The sequence below is a fragment of the Megalobrama amblycephala genome, linkage group LG4 (genome assembly GCF_018812025.1).
Source record: "Megalobrama amblycephala isolate DHTTF-2021 linkage group LG4, ASM1881202v1, whole genome shotgun sequence".
Taxonomy (NCBI): Eukaryota; Metazoa; Chordata; class Actinopteri; order Cypriniformes; family Xenocyprididae; genus Megalobrama; species Megalobrama amblycephala.
Window position 1 is genome coordinate 35,533,692 of NC_063047.1, and position 15,068 is coordinate 35,548,759.

Consider the following 15,068-nt stretch of genomic DNA (forward strand, 5'->3'; position numbering starts at 1 on the left):
ATTCTTACATATTCAGGTCTTTATCGACCCGGATCTATATCTAACACGGAAGGATCTCTACCTGTCGCGTTAATATAAAACTCCTCTGATATTAGAGTAACAATTACATAAGAATAAAATAAATCATATTTTGTTACCTTTTGGAGCTTGAAAGTGTTCAGTTTGAGCAGATGTTTTATGCCATCCTCACTGTCCTCCTCAGAGCTCAGTTCCCAGTAAATTCAGCAAATAATAGGCTAGTTTTATATTTGAGGTCACAAATATGAGCCCATTCGCGATCTCAAACGTATTCTCAAAACTATATAATTTTCAACATCTTCAAAATCAATATTTCAGTCGCTAACAGCTTCACCAGATCCATGCAGTAACAGTTAGTCATATTTGATTGCGTTCAGTATTTGCTCTGCAGTAAATCGCTGAGCCATTTCATGTTTGTTTTATTATTTCGTTTTCTGTCTGAATGAGTCGTCACTTCAGCATTGTGTTTCAGACATTGCCACCTTGTGGAATAAAGGTGAATTGCACTTATTCCGTCATCTAAGATTCAATTATTGTTGTGAAGAAAAAATATATGTACACTCATACACACCTCGGGTCGTTTGCGACCCTATACAATTTTTACAAAAAATGAATACAAAAATAGGCATTCTTTTATAATTTTACGATTTTTTTTCTTGTTAAATTCTTTATAATGAATTGATTGAGGAATACCAAGAAGGCTGATGTCTAACTTTAAAAAATGAACAAGGAGGAAAGTAGTAAATTACGTCCCGGGTCACTAAAGACCCGAGGTATGCATTTAAGGGTTAATCATTCTGGGTCTGTTCTGTGTCTATTTTGCATTCTTGATATTTTAGAGTGTCCCCCCTTCATTGCTGTGCATTTTCTGCTCAGTGGCTGATTTTAGTTCGTACCACCAGTAGATTCTCTGAGTTTTTGTATTTCCCATTAATTTAGAATGTCGGTCATTTTTGACTGTGAAGAAGCCAAGTGTGACTTTTTTTCCTGACCCTTTAACGTATCCGAATCATGTCCATGATGTTTTTTGTGTTCACATAGCTAATGTGACAAGTCACCAAGTGTCATCCCTTTCTGATGAAGCCAAAAAATGTAAAATTTCAAAACGTACAATTTTTCGGTTAAACTAGATAATCCACCAAATATGTTTCATTAATATGAAGTATATTTCTATAATGTGTCCAACTCATTTCTCGTAATGGATACTGCGGTATTGTTATGAGGCAGCACAGCAAATAAGGCTAATGAGGCATTTGGTCATTTAGATGTTTTTCTTCTTGTCCCTAGGATGAGAGCAATGCCCTGTCTATTGCTCTGGAAGCGGGTCATAAGGACATAGCAGTGTTGCTGTACGCCCATATGAACTTCTCCAAAGCACAGTCACCAGTGAGTGGCCACACTTTCACATTCAGCTCATATGCAGTGCATTCATTTTATCTATGTATTTGTACATTATGATAATAATTCAAATGTTCTTTTGAAAGAAGCTGAAAACAATCAGAATATTTTTTTCAGAGAACTATTAATATTAAAGAATCTTGACCTGTTGGACTGTTTCAGTGGAGAATGACAATTTATTTTGTGATACCAGAGTTTAGGGTCTGAAGAAGGCCTTTTATAATGGTTATAGATTTTGCAGCTGACTCATGTTTGGTGTGTTAATCATACCTTTTATGTCTGTCATCTGTTCACAGGGTACGCCTCGACTTGGGAGGAAGACTTCACCCAGTCCTACAAGGAAGGGACATGTTTGATTGCTTCTGCCCCACCCTGCCTGAGCTGCTATTTTTTCAGGTTCTGCCATGCCTACCATTTTCATCAGCTAGAAACCAAATCTACAGCTAAAAGACTGAAAATGTACTTCAAACCTCACTTAATGGACAGTAGGCAATTATACTGAGCACTTTTGCAAACTTCTTCTAAGTTATGTCTTTCTCCGTGGCTTTCAGATTCTGTAATACAAATGGACTTGCTAGCTAAGTGTCAGTCCTTTCAAGACCTCAAACCTGTACTCACCCTGAATGTATTCGAAACTAAGTATTCTTCTGCCTGAAATCACCAGCGTAATATCAGAGCTAGACGTCAACTGGAACGTGGCTATGGAGTTGAATTCAGAATATTGTTATTCTCATATAAATGTGGAATTTTATAATATATGAATATGTCTTGGTATTTTTCCTCCTTTAAGCGGCTTAAAGCTTATCTATAGTTCTGTTCAAAGTTGTTTTGTTTTTTTTTCTCCTTTTTTTAAGAATCAATAATTTATAATTCCAAGTTGTGGCCAATGTTGCCTGATGATAATGAGTTTTATATTTGTACCATGTATATGCTGCCCAATATTTTCAGCCTCTGGGGTTTTAATCTTTTCTTCTCTATCAAAACCTCAGCAGTGATGTCCAGTGCGTATCACAAGTTGAAATACAGACTTTCAACTTATTTGAAACATATATTTCTAGATTGGAAATGGTCCTTAATTTTATACTTGCCATTTTATCTATTTAAAAATCACAGTATTTAGAAAATTTCAGATATATTTACCAATTAAAAGTTTTTATCAGAAATAACTGTACTTTCATTGTATATAATGTATGTTTGCCATATGTAGATGTAATAGCTTGGCCTTTATGTAATAAACTTATGTCTTGCATCTAATATGTGGCTTTTCGTGTAGTCACAAATATAACAGAAAACTGCCGACAGTAGCCTATAACTCGATAATAAAGTACTAAAACGACATGGCTTGTTCCTGGTTTTTCAGTCTCTCCTGTGAAACTTTTCTTTCAGTATTCCAGTTTCTTCCAGATCAACAGTACAGTGTCTCCCTCTACTGGAAAGGACAGCTAATGTACACTTCTAATTCATTTAGACATGACTTGCTGGCTTGAGCTCTCTTTTCTTATTAGGCACTATTATTCAAACAGGAAATATTCAGTTGAAAATAATGTAAATACTTATATTAAAACAGCATATTTTTAAACATAACTTAATATTAAACATTATTTTATTACTATATTTTAATAAAGTAGGCCTAATTAAAACTGTGCCAACTATTTAGCTTGTTGCAGTCCTTTGCTGGGGTGGGATTTGCAGGAATGAAAATATGATGAGCAGCTTCTCAATTCTATTAAAGAGGCCTTTTAGATATGGACACTGCAAATAGAGTTATTATTATCATCATCAATGTCCTGGCTGGTAATGGCTCGTTAGCCCCTGCTGGTTGATACCGTAACTACACCGTTATGAGATATATACAGTACAGTCCAAAAGTTTGGAACCACTAAGATTTTTAATGTTTTTAAAAGAAGTTTCGTCTGCTCACCAAGGCTACATTTATTTAATTAAAAATACAGTAAAAAACAGTAATATTGTGAAATATTATTACAATTTAAAATAACTGTGTACTATTTAAATATATTTGACAAAGTAATTTATTCCTGTGATGCAAAGCTGAATTTTCAGCATCGTTACTCCAGTCTTCAGTGTCACATGATCCTTCAGAAATCATTCTAATATGCTGATTTGCTGCTCATTAAACATTTATGATTATGTTCAATGTTGAAAACAGTTGTGTACTTTTTTTTCAGGATTCCTTGATGAATAGAAAGTTCAAAAGAACAGCATTTATCTGAAATACAAAGCTTCTGTAGCATTATACACTACCGTTCAAAAGTTTGGGGTCAGTAAGAATTTTTATTTTTATTTTTTTTTAAAAGAAATTAAAGAAATGAATACTTTTATTCAGCAAGGATGCATTAAATCAATCAAAAGTGGCAGTAAAGACATTTATAATGTTACAAAAGATTAGATTTCAGATAAACACTGTTCTTTTGAACTTTCTATTCATCAAATAATCCTGAAAAAAAATATTGTACACAAATATTTTGTACAATTGTACACATTAAATGTTTCTTGAGCAGCAGATCAGCATATTAGAATGATTTCTGAAGGATCATGTGACACTGAAGACTGGAGTAATGATGCTGAAAATTCAGCTTTGCCATCACAGGAATAAATTACTTTGTGAAATATATTCAAATAGAAAACAGTTATTTTAAATTGTAATAATATTTCACAATATTACTGTTTTTTACTGTATTTTTAATTAAATAAATGTAGCCTTGGTGAGCAGACGAAACTTCTTTTAAAAACATTAAAAATCTTAGTGGTTCCAAACTTTTGGACTGTACTGTATATGTGTGTATGTGTGTGTGTGTGTGTATATATATATATATATATATATATATATATATATATATATATATATATATATATATATATATATATATATATATATATATATATATAATGTACTCAGACCCCCTTAAATATTTCACTCTTTGTTATATTGCAGCCATTTGCTAAAATCATTTGTTCATTTTTTTTCTCTCATTAATGTACACACAGCACCCCATATTCACAGAATTGTTGACATTTTTGCAGATTTATTAAAAAGAAAAACTGAAATATCACATGGTCCTAAGTATTCAGACCCTTTGCTGTGACACTCACCCAGGCACTGCTCATCACCTGTCCAATACAGTCCCAACAGTGAAGCATGGTGGTGGCAGCATCATGCTGTGGGGGTGTTTTTCAGCTGCAGGGACAGGACGACTGGTTGCAATCGAGGGAACGATGAATGCGGCCAAGTACAGGGATATCCAGGACGAAAACCTTCTCCAGAGTGCTCAGGACCTCAGACTGGGCCGAAGGTTTACCTTCCAACAAGACAATGACCCTAAGCACACAGCTAAAATAACGAAGGAGCGGCTTCACAACAACTCTGTGACTGTTCTTGAATGGCCCAGCCAGAGCCCTGACTTAAACCCAATTGAGCATCTCTGGAGAGACCTAAAAATGGCTGTCCACCAACGTTTACCATCCAACCTGACAGAACTGGAGAGGATCTGCAAGGAGGAATGGCAGAGGATCCCCAAATCCAGGTGTGAAAATCTTTCCCAAAAAGACTCATGACTTTATTAGATCAAAAGGGTGCTTCTACTAAATACTGAGCAAAGGGTCTGAATACTTAGGACCATGTGATATTTCAGTTTTTCTTTTTTAATAAATATGCAAAAATGTCAACAATTCTGTATTTTTCTGTCAATATGGGGTGCTGTGTGTACATTAATGAGGAAAAAAAATGAACTTAAATGATTTTAGCAAATGGCTGCAATATAACAAAGAGTGAAAAACTTTCTCTCTCTCTCTCTCTCTCTCTCTCTCTCTCTCTCTCTCTCTCTCTCTGCTGACCAATTAGGTATATATTCCGACGATTTTTTTTTTCGAGCAATATAGGCTATTTGTATATAATTTATATAAAGTCGATTAAACTAGTCACTTATTTTTCACTACACATAAATTGTGGCATTGCACAGAAAGCTTTTTCTGAAGTTAATTTGATATCCTGTCTGGTCGGTGACGTCATCTAGCACATGGGTTTTCAAAAACATAAAATGTGTAAAAAAAAAAAAAAAAAAAAAAAATATATATATATATATAATATATATATATATATATATATACAAAGTACTTTAGATGTATAAACCCTGAAATGTTAACTGTTGAATAAAATGAATTCATTATTTTTACTCTATTTTTACCCCCCAGCAGTCCCTTGAGGCCCACGGGAAATTCCCGGACCCTTTTTGAAAACCTAAGGTCTGGTCAACTAACTACATTTTGTTGTTCTGTAAACAACATAAATTATTTGCTTATTACCACTTACATTTTTTACAACTTTGTGATAGGCTTACCTAAACAAACTGGCTGAAGCCCATATAAATCTAAATGTAACCATGCTTTAAAACGCCATCCTCGCATGTTTTGTGTCTTATGATCTATGAATTCATGAGACACATGGGGAGTCACTTTGCTCCCAGTGGGAAGAAGCTGAACATCAGCTCCCACGCGCGCTGGAACGCACAGGTTGCTCGCGCCAAATATTTGCCTGTTGTATCAAACCTCAGACCCCCCTCCTTATAAAAGTTTTATAATCCGCGGTCGTGTCATATTCGAAGCAGAAGAGGCTGACCGTCATCACCACCTGTAGGCATGAGTGAGGAAGAGCAGAGTAACGGCTCGCTGTCCGTCAGGAAACCGTCCCGTATGCCCAAGTGCTCGCGCTGCAGAAACCACGGATTCGTGTCTCCGCTGAAGGGCCACAAACGCTTCTGCAACTGGAGGGACTGCCAGTGTCAGAAATGCAGACTAATCGCTGAAAGACAGCGGGTCATGGCAGCCCAGGTACACACGAGCCATCTTTGATAGGATGCGAGATCAACTAGAGTCTGTTTTGAGTTTTATTTTTATTTTTTTTCGTTGTGTCTTCCGCTCTGTTGTTATCTAAATGCACTGTTTGTGTTTGTGTAGGTGTTGTTTATTAACTTAAAACTACATATTTCATAGCTTGCCTCCCCCTTTCGATTTTCTTATCAATTGTAAAGAACGCCATCGCATGTTTTTAGTCGTTTTTGCAGTTTACAGTAGAGTTTACAAAAAATTGGATTGTTTGCTACAATAATAATGATAAATTGTTTACAATCAGAGTAACGTTTGGTAGCTACATTGTTATGCGGCTGTTTCAGCTAGCTGCCGTTTGGCGCCGGTTTTTTCTTCTTCTTTTTTTCTTTTTTTTTACGAATTGTACAATAATACTGTACAATAACAATCATTTTATAAGCATTAAAAAAATTTATTGTAACGAGATTATATTTCAAATGTCTCGTGATACTTTTAATGCATTAGAGAGTGAAGTTGTCCCGGCTGGGCCTTGAATTCGTTGTTTGTCGTGTTAGGTGGCCTTACGGAGGCAGCAGGCCCAGGAGGAAGAGATGGGCATTTGCAGTCCGGTTAACCTGTCCGGTTCAGACACTCTGGTGAAGAACGAGGTCGTGGGTGACCATGTGTTTACCATCAGCTCAGGACCGCCATCACCCACCACCAGCAGCGCTACCGCCTCTCCCACTAACATAGGTGAGAAAACTTGCCTCATTAGTTAGATGATTAACAAAAACAATACTTATCACAAGGGATATATCTTAATATAATAGTTTTGAGTCCAGTTAAGACGTAGAAATGGTTATATACAGTATTTTGGGTTCAAACACCTAGCTAAAACATTATTTTGTAAACTAATCTAAGCAAAAATTACTACATCATCATAACAAGTGAACAAAATAAAATCACACTGGGATACATTAAGGCAAGAGTCAAGGCATATTTTACCTGTAAGGGCATCTTTCACAAAATGTCAAGTTGTCATGCTACAGTTGTGGTCAAAAGTTAGCATACACCTTGCAGAATCTGCAAAATGTTATTAATTTTAACAAAACGAGGGAAATTGTAGCTTATGTATACTTTTGAACTGGGTAATTTTATTTGAAATGGCTTACTGAAGGTAGTATAAATATAACATGCAATTTTTGTTGAAATATTTTATTGTTAAAATTATTAATATTTTGCAGAAAGTGGACAAATGATGAGAATGGAAAAAAATACCGAAAGTCATAGTACTTCTGATGCCAAGGTTTTTTTTTTTTTGTATTATTATTATTATTATTTTTTAAACTTGTTAAAGTTCTTAAAGGGATACTGTAGTTCACCATCATGTCGATCCAAACCTGTAAGACGTTCGTTCATCTTCAGAACACAAATGAAAATATTTTTAATAAAATCTGAGTGATTTCTGTCCCTGCATAGACAGTGATGCAACTACCACTTTGATGCTTCAAAAAGTTCATAAAGAAATTGTAAAACTGATCCGTATGAATCTGATCCATTCATCAACTCACACATCAGCTGTGGCAAACGGAAGCTCAAGCATGTTTGCTTGATGTTCAAGAACCAATGAGGTTCATTCTTGAAGCACGATTGAGCTCTGCAAGAGCTTTGTTCTCGTGCGTCAAGCAGGTTCGGTTGAGCTTCTGTTTATGTTCACTGATCGATGTTTATATAATTAACCCTTTAAACTTCTTCTAAAGTTCTCAAGGGATAGTTCACACAAAAATGAAATTTCTGTCATTAATTACTCACCCTCATGTTGTTCCAAACCTGTAAGACCTTCGTTCATCTCAGAACACAAATGAAGGTATTTTTGATGAAATCTGAGAGGTTTTTTTAATCCTCAGTAGAAAGCAATGAAATACCACATTCAAGGTCCAGAAAAATAGTAAAAACAGTTGAAATAATCAACGTGACGACAGTGGTTCAACGGGTACTTTTTGTGTGCAAAAACAAAACAAAAATAACGACTTTATTCAACAAATTCATCTCTCCCCTGTCAGTCTCATACGCAGTGAATTAGGGCTGGGCGATATATCGCATGCGATTCTCACGCGCATTTCGTCAGTAAAGCCGGTTCCCTGATTACCGCTAAATCGCCATCACCTGCTTTCAAACGGAGCGCCATTTAACAGACAGAGCCGTAGTTCACTGATAAGCCACGCAATATCACGTTCATATCGCAGATGAATCGCCTTCGATAATGAACGCGATATTTGCGTGGCTTATCAGTGAACTACGGCTCTGTCTGTTAAATGGCGCTTCATTTGAAAGCAGGTGATGGCGATTTAGCGGTAATCAGGGAACCGGCTTTACTGACGAAATGCGCGTGAGAATCGCATGCGATATATCGCCCAGCCCTAAAGTGAATGCAGTTCAGCGCTTCCGTGTTCTACGTCAGAACCAGGGCTTGACATTAACTTTTTTGCTCACCAGCCATTGTGGCTAGTGGTTTTCCAAAGTTACTAGCCACTCAGCATTTTCACTGGTCACAATTTTGCTGTTGGGAAATTACATTTTATATGATTAAAGTTGACTTTGGCATGCTTAAATTACTTGATTTTGAGTCATTTTACTTGATTTACAAGATTTAAAACCCTTTCAAACTTACAAATGTAGATTGACCACCCAAATCAATACTATACATTGTATATATCAGGTATGTACAGTTATTTTTGTTAGGCTATATAAAAAGAACAAAGAAGCAAATTACAAATAGTAATAAAAAAAAAAAAAAAAAAAAAAAAAAAAAAAATATATATATATATATATATATATATATATATATATATATATATATATAGAGATAGATAAATATGTTTATTTAGCATACATGTATACATTTATTTCACATTTTTGGATGTTTGATTAACATTAATGACAGTTTATTTGGGGGCTGCTGAATGCATAGACGTCATATACTGACACATATCCAGTTTTTACCCACCTCTTTACGTCCACTTAGCCGTAAGCCATAGCCGACTGTATTCACACGAGATACTCCACACGATGCATTTTGACATCTGTGTGTGCGTGTATTCAGACGCAAGGAGAACTGATCGCGCACGCGAGCGCTTCTGTTGTGTCATTCAGCGCGATTCCGCCTACCCCGCCTTCACTAACCGCAAGTTAATCGATAAAGAATTGTGACTGAATTGTAATTTTGTGATACGACGAGCTTGGCTACTTTTCATCTGGCTGTAGGCTGAAATTATATTCAACCCGCCAAAGTGGCTAGTGGGAGTGGCTGTCTTACCCACCACAGCTGAAATCTACCCGCATTTGGCGGGTTGGCGGGTGTTAATGTCAAGCCCTGGTCAGAACGCTGACTCATTATTGGCCGGCTCCTGTGCCAGCATCACACGCATCACACTTCATGCTGCTCACGTGATCAGCGTCTGCCAATACTGAGTCTGCGTTCTGACGTACAACCTGGTAGCGCTGCAACATAAACAGTGTAGGAGAATGACATGAGCGAGACGAATTTGTTGAATAACGGCATTTACTTTTGTTTGTTTTTGTGCACAAAAAGTATTTTCATTGTCTGTAGTCACATTGAGTATTTTAACAATGTTTTTACTACTTTTCTGGATCTTGAATGATGGTAATTACGTTGCTTTCTATTGAGGGGAAAAAAAAAAAAAAAAACCTCTCGGATTTCATCAAAAATACCTTAATTTGTGTTCCGAAAATGAACAAAGGTCTTACAGGTGTGGAATGACAAGAGGGTGAGTCATTAATGACAGAAATTTCATTTTCAAAAAAAGGAAAAAAGCTTGGCATCAGAAGTTTCATGACCTTCTGTATTTTTTTTTTTTCATTCTCATTTTTCCATCAGTTTACACCCTCTTTTATTAAAATAAGACTCAAGCTCAACTCTTTGTAGGAGGTTTCTGTGAATCAGGCCCTCAGTCACTTTACCATGGGAAAACAAAGAGATAAGTACATCTTGACCCCCTGAACTATACACTGTGTGGCAGTGACAGAGAAAAAACTAAAGCAACCATGACCATGAACATCATGTAGATGGCGATTGTGTCGTGCCAGAAGGGCTGTTCGATGAACGGGAGAAACGTCGTGTTCCTGTTTCTCTGATAGGACTAAGGAAGGAGTTGGATACCAGGCAGGTCAAGGTTGCATATGCTCTGTGATTTAGCCAACTGCCTCTTGGGTTGATGACAGATGAAGCAGGAGTTTGTGGTTTTCAGAATTTGTCGTCAGAGATAAAGTGATGCATGGCATAACACACATGCTGACAAAAAAACTTAACATTAACTGGCATTTTATATTACTTTGAAATTGTGCTGTCCCCATTCACTAAATGATGTTTAAATCATTACTAAATTTTGCATTTGTTTTTATGCCTTGCAAACTTCAACATTTGCCAAAATGTGAGAATATCTCTTGGACATTACATTTTAGAAGTTAGTCTGAAATAATTAAGTCTGAAATAATACTATATTCTCAAAGTTCTAGTTCAGTAAAATATAAAATCCTTTTTGTCTCAAAGTATTTTTACATGTAATATCACGGTAAAGTGAAAATTCTGTAATTAATTACTCGCCCTTATAGAAAGCAACGTAATTACGGTCATTCAAGGTCCAGAAAGGTAGTAAAAACATTGCAAAAACAAAACAAAAATAACGACTTTATTCAACCATCTCTTCTCTACCGTCAGACTCGTACGCAGTTGACGCAGTGAGCACAGTTCAGTGCTTCTGTGTTTACTATGTCATTTAATGAAATGTTTTATGACACTATGAAATGTAATTTTTGGGTGAACTAACCCTTTAACCACTGAAGCATGTTTAATCATTACTAAATTTTGCATTTGTTGTTGATCAAACACCTATGTTTTTATGCCTTGCAAACTTTTTTTTCAAACATTTGCAAACATGTTTTTTTTGTTGTTGTTGTTGTTGTTGTTGTTGAAAATGTCAGAATAGCTTGGAAGGAATACGTTTTAGTTTAATTTTGTGTGTATGTGATGTTTTGTATATTTTGCATATTGCTATATAGTTTTATAGCAAAAGTGCATTTATGAATTTATTTAGCTGGCATAATAAAAGCTGTATAATTTCCAGTTTTGTATATTGTGTTAAATTTTGAAGCTGATGGTCTTGTCAGAGTATTTTGACCTCATTTTGACCTATTGTCTGATGTTTCAGAGAGCCGTTCCATGCTGGCTCTAAGCTCTGGAATGACCAGCAGAGGGCACACTGAGGGCCCATCTGAACTGATGGTGGATGCCTCCTATTACAACCTCTACCAGCCCACACCGTACACATCCTACTATAGCAACTTGTACAACTACCAGCAATACCAGGTGAATGGATGTGCTCCTCACATGTCAACCGAAACTGAACTGCTCTTTCAGGTCTTAAATTAATGTTATACATTATTTATTCTGTACAAATATATGCTACTATTATATAATAATACATATTTATTATTATTATTATTTATTATTATTATTAGTAGTAGTAGTATCACAAATGTGACTGAATAACTTAATACATAAATATTGTTTATTAATAATAATAATAATAATATGTACTAAGCTAATTTGCGCTTCACTTCGGGAACCTTTACTGTAAATTTGTAACCAGTAAGTTGATCCATTATTTCAATTAATTATTTTTAACATGATTATGCACTGAAAATAGCATTGCCCCTATCCCGCTAAACATTTATCTTGATTATTCTGGCTTCACATTAGGTGAAAATTTTGCATATTTGTATATTTAATTTAAATAATTTTTTTACACATTAGCTATGCTATGCTATACACTCCACAAAATGCTGGGTTAAAAACAACCCAAGTTGGGTTGAAAATGGAAAACCCCACAATTGGGTTGTTTTAACCCAGCAGTTGGGTTAAATGTTTGCCCAACCTGCTGGGCAGTTTTATTTAATCCAACTATTGTTAAAAATGACTATTTGGCTGACTTAAAATGAACAAAAAATAGGTTGGAAATTAAAATTAGATGCATAATTACTAGATGCAACACTAATAATCAAAAGGTGAACATTTATTAATAAGTAATTTAATGAATGTTTGTTTCATTATTATTCATTAAACTTATTAATAAATGTTCATTTATTAAATATAAATGATAAATATTAATTTCCAATGTATTTTGGGTAAAGGGGAGACACTACAGGCAAAAACACTGTTTTTTCAGGCACCTGTCAATTTTGAGATTTTGCACTTTTTGGCTTTTCATAATTGTGGCTTTTCAAAAAAAGTGTTTTTTTTTTCAGACCGGTGGAAAGAAAACATCCAAAATACACTTTTAAGTGTATATTTTATAGCACTTTATCTATTTGCATCTATAGATTTCAATTACAGTAAATATCTTTTAAGGCCGTTTTCTCAAAATGAGTCTTTTCTCCTGCTCTGAGTCAGAAATCTCCACTTCAGCAGAACTTGCATACACCAAACTTTACAGTTTTATTCCTTTCTATATTCTGAAGGTTTTTACAGAGGGATTTGTTGATATATAATTTGCCTGATTTTATACTACATTTTATTCCTAAAAAAATGGTGAATATAATTTTTTTTCTGGCTGTTGATAGTATTTTCTGATTTATGGAGTGATAAAAAGAGATATCCAAAATTCCCTCTATAAAAAACTTTGAATTTAATATGTCCAAAAAATTAAACGAGAACTGTGAACCTGACGTCATCCAATATTCAAATTTTTGTTCTAGAAATATATGCAAATTAGCACATATTTAATTAGATAACACCTCATTTGCATATTTAAACATTAAATTTTAGAAAACTTGTAATACAAAAAATGTTTGCAATTTTTAATGTAATCAGTCACCTGGGGTAGTATGGTGATATCTATTAGTTATTTTTTTTACCCTATTCACCTGGGGTGTTTCGCCTTAATTTTAAGCGAGCAATACAGTCATTTTAAAACAAAAGCTGAGTTAAATAAAAATAAAACTACCCAGCAGATTGGGCATTTAACATTTAACCCAACTGCTGGGTTAAAACAACCCATTCGCTGGGTTTGTCCATTTTCAACCCAACTGGTTGTTTTTAACCCAGCATTTTTTTAGAGTGTAGAGTTCCATCACAGTAAAAGTAACAGGAAGTGTTAATTTTTTTTAAGCTTGTACTTTCAAAAACGACTCAAATTTATTTAGAATTAATCTACTGACCCCAATCTCAACCCCCCCTACAATATAGTATCTTCAAACCAACCCTTTAGACATGCAGTACCTCACACGGGCACACTAGCAAACATCCGTGTGAACGCCAGCATGGTGCACACACCTCCACACTCACCCAGTCTGCGTCCCATGTAGCCCAGGCCACGGTAATAAGGTGATTAAGTGTGTTGCAGCCGTGTTGATAGGGGCTGCTGTCATTGGACCCGTCTGGCTTGTTGAAGTTGGCAGGCCGTAGTGAGCTTCTGTCCTCGGTGTACAGTGATAATACTAGTGCCATCGTTCCAAGCCACTGGACAAACACAAAGGTGTGGAGCTTTCATGCCACGCTACACCTCTTACATGCTGTTTACATTTCCCCGCTCCCCCTACCCGGAACCGCAACTAATTCTGTCATTGGAGGTTTTTTAACCCTTATCCTCATTGTACGACTATCACAAGAAGACTGTCAAACAGTCTAAATAAGCACTGCTTTCAATTAGTGCCACTGTTTTTGTTTTATAATATCAGCTAAATAGTTTTTTTGTTGGTTTAATCTGGTATTCCTAATCTGCAAAATCACATTATATATAATTATTATAACTATTTTGAGCTTTATTGCAAAGTCAATATGCATTTCAAAATGTCTTAGTATTTGGTATGTCCTCTTTTTGCTCCAGAAAGAATCTTGTTCTTCAATGAAATCTGAAATCTTTTGTACAAAATATTTACGTGGTCGGTGTCATAAATTAGCTTATTTGATTAGTGACCTGGAAATAGTGCTGAATAGAGGGAGTTAGGTGTTTCCATTTGTAATGATAGAGACATTGACATATTAACTGTATGGTTAAAGATTTAACACCAAGTTATATTCACATTTACTGTAATGCAAAGTAATTATGAGCTTCCCTCAGTCAGATGCAAACTATGCAATTCTGAGGCCAGGCACATGAATCTATCCTGGCAGCAGCTCTCCAGTGTGGACATTTTCTGCGTCAGACCATGCTGCACAAGTTTAAAGATGCCTATTTGAAGATATCAAATTGGACAGCATGAAATTGAGGGCATCCTCAAAGTCATGGCCCGTTCAACTTTGATAAACCATCATCACATTGCAACAGTTTTACAAGCCCTTATTAATCAGCCAAGGCTCACTGACATAAGAAAGTGTCTTCATACCATGATATAATATGGCTTTCATATGGAGATCAGCCTGTGTATATGGACTCTGATTTATATTGCCAAGTATCCCTGTTGTATCAAATCTGATCTATTCAAGTGTGAAGTAAATTAAATCTATATTTCTCCAGGGAGTCTTTGCTGAGTGTTATATACACACGTCAGTGATGGGGCCATATTTCAGCATATTTGTGTAGTCGGGTCCCTGATGGCGACATATTGCTCCAGGGTCACTGCTTCCATCTCCTTAGTGTGTCCCAGGGTTTGAATTGCAAAGGTTAATGACATTGCTCATATGAAGATACAGCTCTGCTGTTTAAGCACGGCTCTATAGAGGGGGAGTGACTTTAATTCTGATCTCACATTGTCTGATTTAACTATTTGGAAGATGAATGAAGGAAATATGATGTGATTCTTTTGATGTTTTG

At 35.5% G+C, this 15,068-nt stretch overlaps 2 protein-coding genes across 14 annotated transcripts in view; both read left to right on the forward strand.

Annotated features, from left to right (window-relative positions):
- The window catches only part of kank1a (KN motif and ankyrin repeat domains 1a), a 52,835-nt gene extending 50,081 nt beyond the window's left edge, over positions 1-2,754 (forward strand). For all 10 annotated transcript variants that reach the window (XM_048189072.1, XM_048189075.1, XM_048189073.1 and 7 more), the window contains 2 exons: positions 1,306-1,404; positions 1,713-2,754. In XM_048189072.1, the coding sequence (XP_048045029.1) occupies positions 1,306-1,404; positions 1,713-1,772 (159 nt within the window). In that variant the 3' untranslated portion in view covers positions 1,773-2,754. The remainder of the gene's footprint in view (positions 1-1,305; positions 1,405-1,712) is intronic.
- Positions 2,755-5,807: 3,053 nt separating this feature from the next.
- The window catches only part of dmrt1 (doublesex and mab-3 related transcription factor 1), a 64,139-nt gene continuing 54,878 nt past the window's right edge, over positions 5,808-15,068 (forward strand). Inside the window, exons 1-3 of one of the 4 annotated variants that reach the window (XM_048189090.1) lie at positions 5,808-6,261; positions 6,813-6,990; positions 11,466-11,623. In XM_048189090.1, coding sequence (XP_048045047.1) covers positions 6,070-6,261; positions 6,813-6,990; positions 11,466-11,623 — 528 coding nt within the window. In that variant the 5' untranslated portion in view covers positions 5,808-6,069. The remainder of the gene's footprint in view (positions 6,262-6,812; positions 6,991-11,465; positions 11,624-15,068) is intronic. The other 3 variants (XM_048189087.1, XM_048189088.1, XM_048189086.1) reach the window with 3 other exon arrangements.